General features: G+C 37.1%; 2 protein-coding genes and 1 long non-coding RNA gene across 5 annotated transcripts; 2 read left to right on the top strand and 1 right to left on the bottom strand.

The window, feature by feature from the left end:
* The first annotated feature begins 1,536 nt into the window (after window positions 1–1,536).
* LOC136283918 (uncharacterized) lies at window positions 1,537–2,632 on the top strand. Its single transcript, XR_010718995.1, has 3 exons — window positions 1,537–1,572; window positions 2,225–2,320; window positions 2,501–2,632. It is a non-coding gene; the product is annotated as an uncharacterized lncRNA (long non-coding RNA).
* On the bottom strand, window positions 2,556–7,352 carry LOC131773447 (uncharacterized). 3 transcript variants are annotated; one of them, XR_010718993.1, is made up of 8 exons: window positions 7,107–7,352; window positions 6,409–6,616; window positions 5,721–5,847; window positions 5,095–5,234; window positions 4,792–4,933; window positions 3,998–4,139; window positions 3,119–3,206; window positions 2,556–2,807 (listed from the first exon to the last, which is right to left on the bottom strand). XR_010718993.1 is itself a non-coding variant. In XM_066173482.1 (7 exons), the coding sequence occupies exons 4-7, from the start codon at window positions 5,182–5,184 to the stop codon at window positions 3,188–3,190; spliced, it is 393 nt and encodes a 130-aa protein (XP_066029579.1). In that variant the 5' UTR covers window positions 5,185–5,234; window positions 5,721–5,847; window positions 6,409–6,616; window positions 7,107–7,352; the 3' UTR covers window positions 2,852–3,187. The 3 variants fall into 3 exon arrangements, 1 of the variants encoding a protein (XP_066029579.1); XM_066173482.1 differs by lacking the exon at window positions 2,556–2,807 and having other exon boundaries at window positions 2,852–3,206; XR_010718994.1 differs by lacking the exons at window positions 6,409–6,616; window positions 7,107–7,352 and having other exon boundaries at window positions 5,721–6,043.
* A 178-nt stretch (window positions 7,353–7,530) lies between these two features.
* Window positions 7,531–15,591, top strand: LOC136283882 (tetratricopeptide repeat protein 28-like). Its single transcript, XM_066173411.1, has 6 exons — window positions 7,531–7,559; window positions 9,571–9,717; window positions 10,801–10,956; window positions 11,240–11,317; window positions 12,248–12,315; window positions 13,017–15,591. The coding sequence occupies exons 2-6, from the start codon at window positions 9,621–9,623 to the stop codon at window positions 15,537–15,539; spliced, it is 2,922 nt and encodes a 973-aa protein (XP_066029508.1). The 5' UTR covers window positions 7,531–7,559; window positions 9,571–9,620; the 3' UTR covers window positions 15,540–15,591.
* The last annotated feature ends 3,919 nt before the right edge of the window (window positions 15,592–19,510 follow it).

Here is a 19,510-nt window from a genome sequence, read left to right as displayed (position 1 = left end):
AGGTGAAACAGAAAGTAGGTTGCCCTACCTTCCGTTTCATTACCTTTCATAACTGTGCTGTACTTTGTGCAAGACTTGTAGGTGAACTGTGATCGCAGATCACAATCATACGTCTTATAGACAGTTTATTGACAGCTTCATGGATTGGTTACAATTAATCCACTATTACTTCAAGGACGTAATCCCATACCACTACAATGTCAATTCAGTCTGGCGTCCGCTTTGAATACCTATGACACGAAAGATTTTTTCTTTTTTGCATTTTGTGTATTAGCTGTATTCCTCGCCGTTAGAAGGGATGAATCTCATCGCCTCTAATGCTGCTTTTTTCTTTTAACCCCATTTGTCGAGAGTGTATATATTTGCTACGCACTTCTCTATCCGCTTGGCTTTTCACGCCCTATGAGAAATGAGCAGAAATAATTGGCAGAAATATAAAAAAAAGCAATTTGATAATAACTAACTTTTTAGATTTTTCGGTTTGTTGTATTGCTTAATATTTTCATTCTCTGTTTGTAATTTGACGAGCCCGTGGGGCGAGTCAGCATACCGCACAAGTCTTAAAAATACTCATGTATGTCACCACCAGATAGATAAAATCAAAAGAATCCTTTCAGTTAAAGAAAAAAAGACTGGAAACGTATCCCTTGAACCAGTACAGTGCCACAAACCCTCCGGGCGCTAAATAAAAGTCTTCTAAACGGTATGCTATCACAAAATGAGAATACGAAAATAACAGTGTATGTTCACGCTTCAGCAAAATGTATATGGGATTGAATATATTCCGGAAGGAATTTGTGTCTAATATTAGAAAGACATACCTCTCATGTCTTATGTTGAGACAGGAGCCCATTGCTTTTTACATTAAGAAATGGGCTCTTAGTTAAGAGCGCTAATGAGAACGTGTAAAAGTGAGATGTAGTAATGTAGTAGACCTCAGAGAAACGCGAGAGGCGCACGAGAAATATTTAATTTTTATGTATATAAACACGTTGTGTGGGCTCTTCTTTCAATTTACGGCTTCAAGCTTGCACGGAGTTATGGGCCAGGGGATTCCCCCTTTCATTTGAGGTATTCTGTAATACAGATTCTGCTCGTAACCGCGAAAATAACCACCAGCGGTTGGTTCACTTCATGACACACGCACAAGTGGCCCATTCATCATGGCGGAAAGAAACGCGGTATTGTTTTAGTTTTATTACATTTTGTAAAAAGCAGCAAGCATATTTCTCAGCGCTGGCATTCATTCTTCCATTGCTCTTTTCTTTTGTTACAATGGGCAATGTCAGACTTTCCTAGGAATTGTGATTGTGTGGTATTTTTTATTCAATTTTTTAAATTCACGTCGATCTATTTACAACATTTTTTTTTTGGAAGCCCGAAGTGACGAGGCTACTGCTGGTCGCGCAAGAAAAAAGAGGATCCTTTGTTTTTGTAAATTTACATTACACGTGTGAGAGCATGATTTTATTATTCAGCCTGTAAGCTGTTGTAAATGAGATTTTCATTTTCTATTTTCTTGCAGGTGGCGTTTGAGACAGACTCAAACAAGCGCAATCAGATGGATAGACGGTACATAAAGTCTATGTAAACAAAAGTATTTCAGTGTTTCCTTTTTATTCAATCTTATATTTGTGTTTTTATATTTATTTATTTGAATTTCCCAATGTAATTTAATAAGATTTTAAATAAAAATTGTGTTTTTAGCCTATAAGCTTATGATATCGAGGTTGAAACTGTCTACACCCCTAACCGTGTAGTACTACAGGGTATTTTCTTTATTATAAACTAACCCTACCTACCGTCCTTCCTTTTCCTTCCTTCCTTCCTTCCTTCCTGTCTGTCAGTCTTTATGCCAGCCTTCCTTCCTCTATTTTTGCTTTATTTCTCTCTTTTTGCTTTTACATGCAAGAATGGTATGCTAGGACTAGGCTGCCTGCACTCTGCCTTACATTTGGGAAAGGCCAGTTCTGGATTGTAACAGGTTTAATAGTTTGACAGTTTAAGGCACTGATTTATGTTATTTATAGCCCACAGAATATTTTAAGTATTGGAAGATATGGAACATTTTTCTGTTTTCCCATTCACTTCTCTATACAAGTATACTTATTTTAACCAGTTTACGCTGAAGAGAGGAATTGATCACTCGATATAGAAAAGACACGGTCTACAATTTGTTATATTTGCAATGTGTTTGACTGTGCATATATTTTAAATTATGTAGATGTGCCACATTTGAAAGTGTTTGCCAGTGACTCCCAGGTGCAGCAATCCTTGGTCAGGCACATGCAAACAGCATTCAATAATTCCTCTCAATCTGGTAATGACCATTTTTCTATTGATTATTATTTAATTTGTCTATTCTTATCATACAACCCACAATTTTGTTTCTCTAAAGTGCTAAATTGAATAGCAATGCAGTTGTTAAATGTACAAATTTAAGTACCCACTGTCAATTTTCTTGTAGATTTGCAAATTTACATGGTGTATTTTCATGCAGGGAGACCTGAGCCTGGATGGGGGAAAGAAGCATGCAGACTAGTTTGGAGGCTGAAGAAGTTGAGTTCACAGATGTGAATAATAGCAGCAAGCGACCACGTCTGGAGGATTTTAATTTCAATAATGCATTCATACAGAAATTAGAATCAACAACAGCACCCTCAAAGGATGACATCACAGTAAATGATTCTGCTCACAGTCCTGTGATTCCCATTCCTGTATCATCAACACCAGCATCTGCTTTTATTTCTGATCCTCCCTCATCTTCCCCTAAAGTTTTTTTAAATCGTAGACAATCAGGCGGGGACCTGTCAAAAAAAAGGCAGAAAAATTGTAATGGAGCTATCACTTCGATAGAGGAAATCAAGAGAAGAAAAACTCCCCAAAAACCAGGCCCTGGTTGTCCAACGGGTGGATAACGCTATCCACAGAACGAATCACTATTCGCCTCTAAGTGTTGTGATAACATACAACGCTATCCACTCGATAGTGATTTTTTCGGTGGATAGCGTTATCCATCCTTTAAACCGGGCCCAGGTAATGAAAAGAAATTTTCTTCACGCATAACGACGTCCAATCAAAGGCCACAACATACACATGCACATTAAATTGAGCTTACCTTACGAGAAACGCATTGAAACACTGTTAATGGGATGATGTTAGCAGATTCGTTGCAAAGCTGATTACACTAAATTCGTAAGTTGTACCTAAAATGGGAATCAAAAGAGATGATATAAAACCGTTTTGCACATAATCACAGCAACACTGCTTACACTGAGTGCCTGAAAGCATGTTGTGAAAGAACATGTTCTGTAATGAAGGCTGAAGAGAGGGTGTAACTGGGGTACATCTCTGGTCAATAGAAATCAATAACCCTTAAGAGTTATTGTGCGACAACAACACCGTAAAGACTCATCATGTCAATCGCTCAGATTTTTTAAAGAAAACTTGGCTTTCTAGATAAGATCTTTAGTAAAAAGCAATTCTTTCTATTTGTAACAAAGTTTATTAAGATATCAAGGCGAATAAAGCGAAGTAAACATCGCCAATGAACAAAATTGGCTGTAGACGCGAATGAGTTGTGTGACAACAACACCGTAGACTCATCATGTCAATCGCTCAGATTTTTTAAATAAAACTTGGCTTTCTAGACAAGATCTTTAGTAAAAAGCAATTCTTTTTATTTGCAACAAAGTTTAAAAGGATCTTAAGCTGTTATAGTCATTGGTGATGTTCACCAATGTTCACCAATGTTTAAGCTTCTGTTTGATGTTCACCAATGTTCACCAGTGTTTTTTTACTAAATATCGTTTACTTTTCTGTATGTTTAACTTCTAATAAGTTGTATTGGATTGAGGACCAACTCGCCGACGTCTCTACTCGATTTTATAAGTCGGCGAGTTGGCGTCGGCGAGTTGGACCGTCGGCGAGTTGACCGTAATTCACTTTTAAACTGCAAAAGATAATTAATTTATGATACAGAATAAGTTACATGTACCTCCCCTTAAGGAAATGAAACATGAAATCCCTCAAGACCTCATAAGAAACAATGTAGGAACTCATGTTGAATAAAGTGAGCTCTGAGCCATCAAATTCCACCTTTACCATCACAGATTCCTCAACACAAGTATAACATGATACTGAAATGAAACATACAGAAATAATCATTTGCTTATTCCAAAAATTTAATGATAAGATGACGTAAATTACTCATACATGACATGTTAGTAGCCACAGGCATGAACCTCTTCATACTGTATTCAGAACATTTTAAGCATGGACAAGTGTAGTTTGGTCCATGGACAACAACTGGAAGGTGAATGTTGTTATTTTTGATGCATTGTTAACTTCACCCCCAAATTTAAAAGCTCTGGTTTTAGAATTTAAAACATAAGATTACGAATGAAATTAGTTGGTAATAATTATGCAAAAAAGAGGAGAACATTTCTGATTTCTGGTTGCCATCCATGGCTGAAAAATATCTGTGCTAGAGCTATACAAAAACTTTGTGATAGTTTTTAGTAGTCCACCTGTATTCACCTTGAGCTGAGGCAAAATAATAACAATAATTTATTTGGCTTGCTGTCAGCTGAGGGTTTCCCTCCCTGTGGATGCCTGACATGCCAGGCTGTCAACAGCTATCATCCAATCAACTGGTTTGAAATCTGAATTAAATTTTCACATTACCTGGACAACCTTCCCTGTATGGTTTTCATTTTTCAGCCATTTCTATCCCATTTGTGACACTTGAACACTTAAAGAGATAAGGAATTAAAGCAAGGAATTTCCTACCTTCACATTGCCATGTCTGCTTTTCCAAAAATGCACAAAGCTTGTGTAGTCTGACTAATGCACTGCGATGAACACTTTGGGCAGGAGAGAGACAAGTTGGGAGTAGGCACTCATGAACAGCTGTACTCTGAAGAGGGCCTAGCTGTTTAAATACACAAATTATGCTCTAACATTATTTAACTCAATCCAAAATCATTAGGATGAGTGAAGAATAACCAGAAAATGTTGACAAAAGTAAGATTAATGTTTAATAATAATTCCAAGATTTTAACATTCTAAAGCAAAAAAGTTCATTCATCTCACAAGGTAAGTGTGGTCATGAGAATATGTGTCTCTGGGAAGTGAAGGGGTGATGTTGTTTTCCCTGTCAAAGCTTTCCATCAACTTTTCCATGGCTTCAATATGGATGCAATTCCCATAAACAGAACTAGCTGCAGTTACACCTGTGAGAAACATTAAATAAACAATACTTATTACTGGATATAATCTATTACTCAATTCAATACTGAAATGCAAAGAAGAAAATTATGGCACAGGGGCCTGGGACACAGTCAAAGAGACAGGGGTCAGATTCAAAACAAAATAGCTAAATGAAGACAGCTTATAATCCTGCTAATAGTAGTTTGGGCCTTTCATCTCACAACTCAGGTAACGTTAGAATTAAATAGAAAAAACAAAAACATTTGACCGGCACATGAGGGTGCTTAAAGGAAAATAGAGAAATAATTGGCAACAATAAAAAAGAGAAGCTGTAAGAAAGAGGATGGGAACTGCAGTTGCCTCCTAATGTATAAACAGAAATAAATGGCACTTAATGAATGTGCACATGAGATACAGTTATTGTCTACATCAAAACTGTGACTTGGATGATAAATTTTATTGGAGCATTTTTATAAATTATTTATAACAGTTTATATGCTTGTACTTACTGTCTCATGTGACTGTTGATGACAGTGACTGCAAATAATCTGTTCACCTTGTGCCTTCAACACATTTGCAATAAAAGATTCAAATGTTATGCATGGGTTCCCTTTCAACAATCACATTTTTGGCTTCCTGACGGTAGAGGACAAAAAATACCATATTACATCTAGTTATGAGTAATCTACATAGCAACCGTGCTTTTAAACCAATAAAAAACCAGACATTTTTGATATTCCCAAGGGTACAAACCACAAACAATTTGTGCCAAGTCGTAGAATCTCTAACCTCCTTGTACATGTACAAGATGCACTAGAAACTACAGTACAGAGAACCCAAAATATAAATAAATATTAAACATTAGATATAAAATATTAAACAAAATAAAAAATGATCATGAATACCTAAGGTGTGCAGCTAGGATATTTTATATTGCATGTAGACAGTAATGTATTAATACTACCCAGGTTTGAGTCTTGTTTGGATGGAAAGGTCTACTTACTAGTAGTACATAAATTGTGGTCATTTCTTTTTGTACTACAGTACTAGCAGTACAAAACAAGATCAACACTAGTGCTACAAAAATAACTTATAAACAATGATCAGCTTGCTGGCCAAGATTTGGGAATATTAATAATAAGTGCCTCTACCAAGGCCTTATCTTTAATATTTATGAGAAATATCCTAGGCACTTACAAGCAATTTCTCTGTAACTGTAGCGAAATCCAGAAAAGTGAACAAAGAAATCTTGCTGTCAATGATGGTAAAAGCATTGCTGTTCAACAGCTCAGTAACATGTAACAAACTGTGAGGTAACAGGCACAAGGTCTATCAGAGAGTATGGATCAGTGGATGAGGCAGAACTTAATTCACCATCTGCTATGATTTCATCATCAGAAACATCCTAGAAATAAATAACACTGCAAATATTTAAAATGCTGTGAAATTTACACTCCTATATATAGTAAGAGATCTGTTTTTAATTAAAAAATGCATGTAAAATCCTCGTTGGAAAAGAGGAGGTATTAATCATATAACTTCAGCTCAATATAAAAGAAAATAATGAGGAATAAAAAAATTAATACTGTCATTGAGTGTGATTCATCACAGCTCATGAACAAAACAGTTTCCTATATATCTGTGGAAAAAAAAAAGTCTGTCGAATGAGAAATTTCTTGTTTGCTACAGACATCAGTCTTCCTTGACTTTTTTTAAACGTGCCAGCTTCCTATGACTCAAAATAAAATTCCATGACTCTTTCCTGATCTTAATTCCCGACATGTGGCACACCCGAATATAATTTATAGAGTACATGCTGGAAGAACTTCAGCTTAAAATGACTGTAAAAAAACAGAATCGAAAATATTTTTAATAGATGCAAATAAAATTCTAACCAGTAAAGCATTTAAAATTGGTCTAGGTTGCAACGCCTGATGAAGAAGATTTTGGAGATTGTCTTGACCAGTCGAGTTGGTGACCGTAGTACTTATATCAGATGTCTTCTTTGATCCCCTACATCTAACCTTCTTCGGCACAAACTAGGAAAAATTGCACCGGCTTCTTCTTTTTTTTTTACTTTCGCTTAATTCATTTTCGTGAACGGTGGGAAATATTCGAAAATAAGGATTGTATACTGTTATTATCCGCCATTTGGTGGAATACGGCTATATTGGTGTGTATGTGTCATGAAGTGTACTAACAGCTGATGGTTATTTTCGTAGTCACCTCAACTCCTCATAACATACGTCACAGGCTCATTTGGAAGACCGCTGATTTAAAATTGGTGCCCACGGTTTGAAAGCCGAAAAAGCGCGAAAATACAAACGTTGAAGAAATATTTCTCAAAGGTAAGACACAATTAGCATTGAGAATTTCGTCACTTTGGCTGTCGAAAGAAATTAATTCAACTTTTGGCTTCAGTTCTCCTTTAGTCTGTCCTAATTGTCTCCGATTTCCGGCAATGAAAGACGTTCCTTCGGTTAACTGACGTGGATTTCTAACAGCTTTTACTTGATTCTAGCGTGAATTAGTTGTATTGCCGCCTCGTGTTGCTTAAAAGCTAATTAAGCTGAGCTTAAATGAACAAGTTACAACTGTCGAATTCGCGCGAAATTCGCAGGCAATTCCTGGCGTTTACCTTGGAAAAAATAAGTAATTCGGGAGAGGTAAAAGGAATATCCAAATTATCGATTTGATGCAGTGCAAGGGCTGATGATCGAAACACTTTCAGTTTCGTTTGCGTGTGATGTGAAACATGCACACCATTGTGTTTTGCAGTAGCTTTCATGTCGGGTTTATATATGATTAACTCAATTTGCTCCTGTATTCACGATGCATTTATCAAAATTTCATGTGTTTTTTTGGTTGATTATTTTATTGTTGGTAATCTTTTCTTCTTGATAGACTGCTTAGATTCTCCTGCCAAACTGTCCTGTTAAACTGATATCCTCGTTAAATATCGAGAAAACTTAATTTTCTTCAAATGTCAGTTAGTGATTTATTGCAAGCATCCTTTCAATAACTGCATTCGATTTTTAGGAATCTTCTAATCAATAAATGATCAATCAATAATCACATCAACTGAATGTTTCTAGTAAACTAGTTTAGTCCAAGTGATATTAGATAGTGCATGATTATTACCCCTTTTTCTTGAGCCATACTGGGGAATATTGGCACTATGTCATTTCTACACGGCCACAACCTTGGGCCAATTTTCCTGACTAAAGCACTGATGCTCAACCAGTTAGTTAGAAGTTAGTACTGACTTTTGCAAAAATGATTTACACTGTACATGTATTTCAGGCTATTTTGAATTCCAGAGCTATTGATTTCCTTGTTACTCTAAATTTATTGAACCTTTTTGTACATGAAGACAGCCAGTCAGCGCCTCTGCAGCACTGAAATCCATTTCAACTTACATCAGCACACCTAAGTGTAAATATTTCACTGTTTTTCCTGTGATAATACCCATCTATACGAATATGGATGTCAGTTGACCTGGAGGAAATACATGTTTTATAAGTTTTGACCAGTAAACCCTATTTAAAAAAAATCAAACTGGAGAATTTTACTTCTGTTTTGTAAAATTTGTTTCTTTTGAGAAAGGATTCAGTATAAACTCTCTCCTCTTGTGGAGACATGGTGGCCTTATGATTAGTGAGCTGGACTCAGGGTCAAGAGGTCTGCATTTGTAACCTGGTCTATGCATTTTGCTCTTGTGCAAAACACTTTTCTCCCACAGAGTCCCTCTCCACCCAGGAGTGTAAATGGGTAGCAGAAATTAGACAGAGATCAAAGCCTGATGAAATGCCAAGGAGGGAAAGGGGGTTAACCATGGAATGGACTGGCATCTATCCAGGGGAGGGGTGGGTAGTTACTCCAAGTCACTTCATGTGAGGAATCCAGGATTATAGGCACAGGGCCTGGATAGGCTACTGCTCAAATACATGAACTTTTCCTAACTACCTACAGTCTCTTAGCTTAAATAATTTAAATTGCCGCTGCAACAAAGTATATTAACTTGCAACACAAAGATGTTGATGTTTGCCCAATTTATCTCTGTCAATTGGGAATGTATGATATAAATCTTGAAATTTCTTATGAGAAGTGAATTACTGTTCATTTAAATATAAATGCTTGTTTCCCTCAATATATATATATATATATATATATATATATATATATATATATATCTTTTATTCTTTCGCTGATTTTAGTATGCCATCAATTTTAATTGCTTGTGATTTTGTGTATAATTATGTATCCCTGCCATTCTCAGAAGGGGAAAAATATTAATTTTGCAACTGGGTAAAATATTGAGCTGATGTTTATTACCATTTGCAACAATCTTTTTTTCAGGCCAGGATAACTTAAAACAGCAACTTTGTAAGAAGCATCTTACAGTTGCTATGGCTACAGCAAGAGGTCCAGTTAATGAGCCATGTGAAAATGAAGACTTACCTGACAAAGAAAATGCACTAGATTTTGACGAGAACACTTTACAAGGTGAGCTAAGTTCAACTTCAGCTTCAGTTATTGTTAGAGCAATTTCTATTCCACCATTTCCAAGAATGTAAGCAGATATGGAGAAGGATATATACACTGTATGACCACTTTAAATGATATTTTGGGCAGTCATGACTCTCTTTAATGCTCACAATGTGCTGTTCATTTAGAGATCTATGACACAGAAACCTTTGCTATTCTCTTTTCTATCCTGTCATAGCAAGCACACAAAGGTATAATAAATAAAGACAAAGGGGGTGGGAAGAGGGAATTGAATCTTGCCCGATTGGTGTTGGGGAATTTGAATCAGAAGTGTCAAGACTAATTTCCAATAGAATACAAGTGTGATATCATTGAATATGGAGGTGTTTAGGGTAGATAGTGCACTTCCACTAGCAAATGAATTGCAGAAAAAAAAAGTGTACATGGTCTAGGTTTTAAAGCTTGGTCAATAAGTTGAAAGTCAGCTTGCTAACTAATCTCATCTTCTTTATCCTTTTTCTTATCATTTTTTTATATAATAACTATTTCTCTATAAGTAATATTGCTTCTGGTTTTTATACATTTGGATGTAATTGACTCATTAACTAAGTATGTCAATGTAATTAAAGCGACAGACTCTTTTACATGCATAATTATGTTGACTCTCTCTGAATATCAAGGAGGCTCACAGACACAGAACGAGACTCTGGGTCTCCCATATAAGTCATCAAACTTTCAGGATAAATGAGGATTTGGGTCAGTTCTTCACTGAAACTACATTTCAACTCCAGATTTCCCATATTCAATATCGTTCTGGTTATCTTAGGGTTCTTATCTTCTGAGCTTTCAACCAAAAAAGTCACTCATAAATTTACTGAGTGGGGTTTGTCCTTTGAAGGGGGAGGGGGGAAGGCTGCAGATGTCATCTGAGGTTTTCAGGGGATGGGTCAAGTCATGCAAGTGCAAAAGGGGCAGCTGGCACAAAAAGAAAAATCTGCCAATTTTAAATCTCCAGATCTTGGCAGCCTTGCCTATACACTCACAAACTACCAACAGACTTTGACACAAATTACTTTTTGTTTGTTTTTTTTGCATCCACAGCTGATGTTTACAGGAATCAGGGCAATGAGGCCTTTAAGAGAGGAGAATTCATCAATGCTATTCATTTTTACACCAAAGGAATTAAAATGAACTGTGATGAGAAAGAACTAAAGGCCAAACTGTACAACAACAGGGCCATTGCACATTTTAAACTTGGTAATATGATGAGAGCTTTAATATGCATTTTTTTCCTCTTTTGAAGCCAAGGGCTGTCAGTAGTAGTTTTCTAAAAAAGGTGATAATTTTGAATGTATGCCCAAAAAGAAATTCTCAAAAAAAATATATGCCTTATCCTTGCCTCTCAAACATAAAAAGAAGTAACCTCTTACCGGACTTGCCCCAGATATCAATGAGCATCACAAGTTTTTCCTGAAATTAATGTAAATGTGGTGGGTTTGCCATATGCACAGCTAAACAGAGATATTTATTTTCAAAACAGGAAATCACCAGGATTCACGAAGAGATGCAGAAGCAGCCATTGAGTTAAATCCAACCTTCCTCAAGGCAATTGTGAGAGGTTAGATATGTTAGCTGTGCTATAATAATAATAACTCATCACTCTAAGGATAGATGAAGTTAAATCTGGTATTAATTATAAATTGAGAGGTTGAGACCACCATGATGTACATTTGAATTCAGCTCTTGACTGCTGTGCTATGACTTTCCATTATGATGTGAATATTATTTTGAGTTGGATGAAGAACTCATGATTGTGAATGCAAAGCAAAATTCAGCTTGAGTATTTTAGTTTCCTTTTGCTAAATGAGTGAGGTAGTGGTGTCAGATATGTTTAGTCATCATTTAGCTATTTTGAAAAGAAGTGAGGACATAACTAAAAACTGTAAGGAAACTTTCCTCATTCGTCAAGTATAACTCAACTTCAAGTGCTATAACACGTGTAATAATAATGTAACTAAAGAGGCAGCATGAGTAAATCTTATTCTTGGTGAACTTCAAACCTAAGCTTTAGTCACCTCCAAGGAATCAATTATCAACTGGTTGAGTAAATCAAATTATTTTAACTCAGACTAGAAGGAAACTAGTATTAATATCAATTATTTGTATCTTGATTGAAGATGAAATTTAACATAGTTCTAAAAGGGTTAACTGAAAAATGTACCATTATAAAAATGTGAGAAAATGGGTTTCATTTTTCTGTTTTTGCCTTGAGTGTCATATATATATATTCTATCTGTACCTCTGAGTGATTTTGTGGGAATCGTCATTTCCAATTTAAATGTTCTTAGAAGTTTCAATTATCTAATTGAAAGCTAATCTAACTGAAACCTTATGGGGTCTGGATATTCTTTTCCATATAGTTTTTTTGTTTTGTTGTTTTTTTTCAGGTCTGTTTTGATTTAGCTTTCAATCAGGTTTCTGGTTCTTTTCTTGGGATTGAGCTTACTGTATATAGTAATAATATACTTTTTTGTGTTGTTGCCTGCAGGAGCCACTGCCTGTGTTGAACTCAAGAGGTTTGAAGAAGCAATCACTTGGTGTGATAAGGGATTACTTGTATCCTCTGAAGCAATCTTTTATTTTTTAACCATGGGTATAATGAAAATATTCCACAATTTAACATTTCAACAGAGAAAATGCAAAGATGGGAACTTGTCAGCTCATACTTTAAGTGTGTGTGATTAAACAACCTAGAAAAAGTTAAAAACTCATGACTTGATAGTGATACAACTTTTAAAGGCACCTATTTGTGTTGTAAACTCATTTCTTCCACTGCTGTAAGACATTTTTCTGATGTTAAAGCTATATTACTTTAAGATTTGAGCGGGTGCCTCCCAGTTTTTGTAAACAAGGAATTATGTTTAGATATTTTGCATTAAAATTTAAGGTTGCAAACAGAAAATAACTTTTTGCGATGTGTAGATTTACTTTATAACAGAATTTAAGATTTAGTGTTGATGTAACATCTACCTTTCATGCAAGCCCTCCTAATAGACCATTTTAGACTTGTGTACTTAGTTGCCAAGTCTTTGATTTGGAGTGAGGCTGAATATGACCTTTTTGTGATAGAGAGCAGTATCTAGTGAGCGTAATAACAAAGTAATTTGCATTTGAAAAGCAGAAATGTATTGTATCATAACAAGGTCACCCTTAGCCACACCCCTTTTCAACTGTAAAATGGACTATTACATACCAATGTGATCAGAAAAATAATCTTTTTTTGTTTTTTCCCATTTTTGAACTTAACATAAAAAAAGATTGACAAAAATAATAGGATCTTGTTGTCGTTAAGACTTCAGTCTTTCAGAGAAGTGGGAGATAAGTCCATGGAGGAAAAAGATCATATTACATGTAGCTATGACCATGGTAGTGCAAGTTCAGGTGATCTCAAGAGAGTCATAGACTTCTGTAATCCAGGAGACAAGCATCGGGAGGTGGACAATTATCGCAATCTTGGCTCAGCTCATTACCGTCTGAGTAATTACAAAAAAGCCATAAAGTACTACAACCTACATCTTAAAATAGCTAAAGAAGTAGGAGACAAGTATGAGGAGGGTAACACTTATGGTAACCTTGGCCATGCTCATTTCAAACTTAGTGATTTCAAAAAGGCTAAAGAGTACCACAACCTACATCTTGAAATAGCTAAAGAAGTAGGAGACAAGCATGGGGAAAGCGGTGCTTATCGCGATCTTGGCAATGCTCATTGCAGTCTTGGTGATTTTAAAACAGCCATAGAGTACCACAACCTACATCTTAAAATAGCTAAAGAAATAGGAGACAAGCAATGGGAGGGTTATGCTTATTGCAATCTTGGTAGTACTTATAGCACTTTGGGTGATTTGAAAAAAGGCATAAAGTACCTCAACTTAAGTCTTGAAATAGCTAAAGGAGTAGGAGACAAGCATGGGAAGGGTATAATTTATGGCATTCTCTGCAATACTTATTGCGGTCTGGGTGAATATAAAAAAGCCACCGAGTACCAGAACCTACAACTTAAAATAGTTGAAGAGGTAGGAAACAAGCATGAGAAGAGTAACGTTTATTGCAATATTGGCAAAGTCTCTCGGAGTCTGGGGGATTTCAAAACAGCCATAGAGTATCACAGCCTACATCTTAAGATAGCTAAAGACGTAAGAGACAAGCATGGGGAGTGTGTTGCTTATGGCAATCTTGGCAATGTGTATCGAACTCTGGGAGATTTGATAAACGCCAACGATGCATACAATCTAATGCTCAAAATTGCCAAAGATATCGAAGACAAATCCTTGGAGGCATTGGCGTTCTATTTTCTAGGATGCGTTTTTGAGTCATTGGGTCGACTGCCAAAAGCCGTTGAACATTATCAAGCTAGCATAACCGTATACAATTCCTTGAGAGTACTTCTAAAATCTAAAGATGAGTGTAAAATTAACTTTCGAAATTATCATCAAGGCGCGTATACGGGTTTGTGGAGTGTTCTCGTAAAACAAGGTAATATAGATGAAGCCTTACTTGCTGCTGAGAAAGGACGAGCGCAAGCTCTGACCGACCTCCTGGAATCCCGTTTTTGTGGTGGAGCAAGTCAGCATAAGGGAAGCGATGAAGATTTAGCAGTTTTAAAAAACGTTTCATCAAACACTGTCTTTCAGGCAGTGGGCAATGCTAAACTCAATCTTTGGGTTGTGTCCAAAGGAAAACAAGTTCGGTTAAGACAAAGTAAACTCAATGGTTCTCTTTCAGAGAATAGTGGAGCTAGCCAGTCCTTTGAGTCGCTCATGCTCCGTGTCTATACACAACTTGGTGTTCGTTCAAATGCGAGATGCGAGGATCGATCTTTGGATGCTTTGAGGAAGAGCCATTCAAAAGTGGATGAGAAAACTAAAGAAGACAACCCTCAACCTCCCATCCAACAAAGCGAATGCTTGAGCACTTTGTATGATAACGTTATGAAGCCGGTGGCAGACCTGGTTCAAGGGGATGAGCTAGTCATTATTCCCGATGGACCCCTGTGGCTCGCTCCTTACGCTGTACTCAAGGATGGTAATTCTAAATACATGTGTGAATCGTTCAGAATCCGACTCGCTCCATCTTTAACAAGTCTTAGACTCATTGCCGATAGCCCAGATGATTATCACAAAAGCAGTGGTGTGTTACTTGTAGGAGATCCGTGGGTAGCCGAGGTTGCTGACAGCAAGGGAGAGAAACCCCTCGAGCAGCTTCCGTTTGCTAAAGAAGAAGTAGAAATGATCGGAAAAATTCTGAATATCACGCCAATCACTGGCAGACAGGCCACGAAACGTGAGGTGTTGAAAAGACTCAGTTCCGTTTCTTTAGTTCACTTTGCGGCACATGGATGTATGGAAACTGGCGAAATTGCTCTTACACCTGACCCAGACCGAATATCTACTGTGCCAACGGAGGATGATTACATTTTAACAATTGGAGATGTGTTGACTGCTCAACTTCGCGCCAAACTTGTTGTGCTTAGTTGCTGCCATAGTGGTCGGGGCGAGGTTAAGGCTGAAGGTGTGGTTGGCATTGCGCGCGCTTTTATGGGGGCTGGTGCTCGGTCTGTTGTGGTGTCCCTGTGGGCGATTGATGACGAGGCTACTCTCGAGTTCATGAAATGCTTTTATCAACACCTTGCGGAAGGTAAACCTGCAAGCGAGTCACTGAACCTGGCCATGAAAAGCCTCAGAGAATCAGACAAGTTCCGCGACATCAAATACTGGGCGCCCTTTTCGCTGATTGGAGATGACGTCACTCTCGACTTCATGGCAAAGAAAAGAAAAATTTGAATATTAAAGCACAAATAAAAATTGGCTTTTTTTCCTTTTAAAAAGAATGAAAAACTAGCGGAGGAACTTGGAAGCTTGAAATGTCCCTCTATTTTGGCAGTTTTTGGCTATTTTTGATTACTTTTTACTTTTTGTTTCATGGCACTTGAGATGTGTAACTTTACTTTGGTGTAGAAATAAAAACAGTCTATTTCATTATATTTTGATCAGTGGAATTGTTTTTTTTTCTTACCTTTACAAATTTAAATGCTTGCGAAGAGAACGAAATGAAACAAGGCTTCTGTAATAAATGCCTGCAATGGTTGAACGCGATTACGAGGTTTCCGTTTCCATCATGAATTACTTGATAAATTGAGATTATCTTTACAAGAAGAATTGATAATCTTTTAAATCCATTTTAATACAAGCTAATTCTCTCAGTGCTAAGATTGCCATTCAAAGCTTAATTTGACGAAGTAAACATCAAAGATGATGTTATTGAATTTACTGACCATATGTTAGAGACATTAGACCTACTTTTTGGGGTGTAGCCAGCCTCTAGTCCCGTAGGCCCGGCCTGCCATTGTTTTCCGCCTACTTGACTTTTACAATGTGACTCTTCTACATCATGAATTACTTGATAAATTGAGATTATCATTACAAGAAAAATTTGTTATCAATTTTTTTTTATCCATTTTAATACAAGCTAATTCTATCAGTGCCAAGATTGCCATTCAAAGCTTAATTTGATGAAGTAAACATCAGTGATTGTGTTATCGAATATACTGACCATATGTTAGAGACATTAGACCTACTTTTTGGGGTGTAGCCAGCCTCTAGTCCCGTAGGCCCGGCCAAACATTGTTTTCCGCCTGCCTGACTTTTATGATATGACTCTTGCAAATGTTAGAACAAAAATTGAAATTTCTTAAGGAACAGGCTTTCAACAAGTCAAAAAACTGGCTACAACCCTGTTTTTTATCAGAGATCGGTCAATTTTCGTTCGTTTTGTCAAACACTTATCTGTTCGTTTTAAAGAACCACGACAGAGAGGTTAATACTTTTCCATGTAATCTAAACAAAGAACAGCAAAGCAGAGTTCACTGTGACTGAAGTTTCCATCGCTGTTACTTTTAATGTAAGTGAGATGGAATTTGTTGTTTCTAGTAGAAAAATATTTACGGCCTTAAATTAGACAAGAAAATAAAGTAAGCCATGTAGTCCTCAATGGGATTTTTTGGTGAAAAAGTTCATGAATAAATGTAAATCTAGTCCGTAGTTGAAAAGGTTCAGGGCTTCAGGATAAAACTTTCAATTTTTGAAAATTCCTTCTTCAAATTTTTTTCATTTCTTGAAATTTACCTTAGTTAGTATAATTTGAAGATGTCTATTAATCCTTTTGACCCTAAGAGTGACTAGCATCAAACTTCTCCCTACAATATCATCCCTGAATAACACGTTAAGGTCATGAGAATAAAGGAAATGATCACCAGTGAAAAAAGCTTTTGATTGGTAAACAAATTCTCCTTGTCATTACCTCAGGAAATGCATGAAGATCAGGATGGAGAATATGCATACTGATTTTAGGGTGGAAAGGGTTAATATCTTTCTTAGGCCCGGTTCATACGTCGCACTTCTGCCGTGTCGAATTCAATTCAATTAAGTGCGGCAGAAATGCGACAGCTGATTCATACGTCGAATTTCTACCGAATTTAATTCTTTGAATTGATACTGCGGTGCAGGTCCGTCAGCGGAAAAATGTTACAAAGGTTACGTAACTAGACGTAACTATCTAATATGGCGGACGAAGATACTAAACGGAGGCTCTTTATTTTTCAAAAAGTTTTTGAAGGAAGGCGAAGGAGGAGGCTGACAATGCAACAGTATATGCTGCATCGTCTTCAGGAAAAGCATAGACTAATAATTCAACTTTTGCTGTTGATTGTTCTCATTTTGTCTCATCAAAATGCAACACAAGTTTATCGATCCTGTCGGCGACGTGACAATCTCGCCATTGCGCTTTTCTGCCTCGTCTCTTTTTATTCGGCGGGGCCAAATTTTCATTGTCAGACAAAGAAAAAGAGCTTTCTTCTTCTGAATCTGAAGTCTCTTCCCTTCGTGACGCCATCTTTTTATAGCTAGCCTCAGTCTACGCATGCTCAATACATTAACATAATGTATGAATTAAATTCGACACGGCAGAAATTCGACGTTTGAATCGGTGTCGCATTTCTGTCGGATAATGCGACAAGACTAGTCGAACGTGCGGCAGAAATGCGGCAGCCGATTCAGACGTCGAATTTCTGCCGAATTTAATTCGTTGAATTGAATTCGACACGGCAGAAATGCGACGTATGAACCGGGCCTTAGATGTAAGAATTTATACTTAGGTATTTAGAGCACGCTTTGTAGTTAGAACCCGTTATGTGGTCAAAAGTTTAAGATATAATGTATCACAGCTGTTTTAGAAGAAAGTTTTGTAAAATCAGTATTGATTTTGCAGATTTTCGTAACTACCATTGGTAGATGGTGCTGTAAAATGTAATAGCTAACCTCGCACATGGATTGAATATTATGTAACGTAGGATTTTAAAAACAAGTTGAAACAGTTTTAACTAAATAGGCATTGTATGAATGGACAAATATACAGTGTATAAAATACAAAAACTGCGTTAATTTTCATTGTCTTTCTCCATATTAAGGATTCACGTGAGATGCAGAGAACAGAACCTGTGGGGACTTCAATGCTTGTTATGACCCGCGCACGCCACGTTGCTTATCTATGCAGCTGACAGTGTACTAGCATTTCAGTTTCAAGCCCCCACCCGCTTCAAAAATGCGTGTTGTCTTTTCAATTGTGTCTCTTCCACCGTCTATCATTCTCCACATTGTTACACGGTTTTGAACGGTTTTTGGACGTGTCCATACATCATATGTCTGCGCTTTTTTGCCTTTTTTCCTTACACAAGTTTTTACGCCTTTTCACATTTGCGCATCCCTTTTTTCTGCTTCCTTTTGTTCCTCCTTTTTATTTTCATCACAGTTTTCCTTTATCCCATCTTTCCGCGCACTTGTTTTATCGCCCTCAACTTTATTCTTCTGCGCGCTTCATTTGATGCGACTATCTCCTTGCCTGTTTCAGTTTTCGTCTCAATCCTCGCGCAACGTCAGGCTTCTTACAACTTGTATACCTCCTTACTCCCCCAGAATAGTTGTTATCATGCTTATTTTGAACACCTTAGGATGGTGTCCTCTTAATGTCATCTCTAGTAAAATCTCAGCTTTCCTTTCGGCTGACTTCCAGTAGACAGGGTACTCACTTTTAAGTCTCGCGTACCAGTGTTTGCCCTCCTCAGTCCTCCCATTACAGTAGCAGTTAAAAAGCGAAAGAGCTCCCTCCAAATCTCGGCGAGATAGATAGCACATTTTATTGGAAACGAGACCTTCAATGTCCAAATTAAGGCTTCTTCTAGCATCTGATTGGGAATGGGTCAATTTCTAGCCCAGGGCCGGGGCGGGCGGGGGAAGTGAGAGGCGAAACGGTCGGAATATACTGATGTCACTTATTTGCCATTGAGCGAAATGGGTCAAATGACAATGCTGCACCTAAACTAAGGAAGTTTTTTTCTATTAAAATCCCTATTTGAGAATGTGTTTTGAATCAGATGACTATCAATTCATTCGTTTTCCGTTTGACCGTCTCGACGACGATAGCCTCTGCCTCCGCAATCTCTGAGAAAAAAAGCAACTTGCAGTGAAATTGACCGATGACTTCTCGGCGAAAAATGATCGTGCCTCGTGATACAGCTGATTCTTCGTCTACAGTTAGCTTTTGGTTTGCTAAGAGAATTACACCACAGCAACGAAACTCTAGAGCACTGACAAAAGGGAACATTCGCCGCATTTAGTGCGAAGGAATAAAATGTCATGGCAACAGAAACGAACTCAGCTACCCATCAATCTTAAAATATAGTTCGCCATAAAAAACAAAA

The sequence above is a fragment of the Pocillopora verrucosa genome, chromosome 10 (assembly GCF_036669915.1).
Source record: "Pocillopora verrucosa isolate sample1 chromosome 10, ASM3666991v2, whole genome shotgun sequence".
In the NCBI taxonomy this organism is placed as follows: domain Eukaryota; kingdom Metazoa; phylum Cnidaria; class Anthozoa; order Scleractinia; family Pocilloporidae; genus Pocillopora; species Pocillopora verrucosa.
The sequence above is the reverse complement of the archived record's forward strand: the minus strand, read 5'-3'. Positions and strand labels throughout refer to the sequence as shown.

Coding starts and splice junctions, on each gene's coding strand:
- LOC136283882 (XM_066173411.1), top strand. CDS start 9,621: ATGGCTACAGCAAGAGGTCCAGTTAATGAGCCATGTGAAAATGAAGAC. Junction 10,957..11,239: donor CATTGCACATTTTAAACTTG/GTAATATGATGA, acceptor TTTTCAAAACAG/GAAATCACCAGGATTCACGA. Junction 12,316..13,016: donor GGTGTGATAAGGGATTACTT/GTATCCTCTGAA, acceptor ACATAAAAAAAG/ATTGACAAAAATAATAGGAT.
- LOC131773447 (XM_066173482.1), bottom strand. CDS start 5,184: ATGGAAAAGTTGATGGAAAGCTTTGACAGGGAAAACAACATCACCCCT. Junction 4,934..5,094: donor CTCATGACCACACTTACCTT/GTGAGATGAATG, acceptor GTATTTAAACAG/CTAGGCCCTCTTCAGAGTAC. Junction 4,140..4,791: donor GCAGACATGGCAATGTGAAG/GTAGGAAATTCC, acceptor GTTTCATTTCAG/TATCATGTTATACTTGTGTT.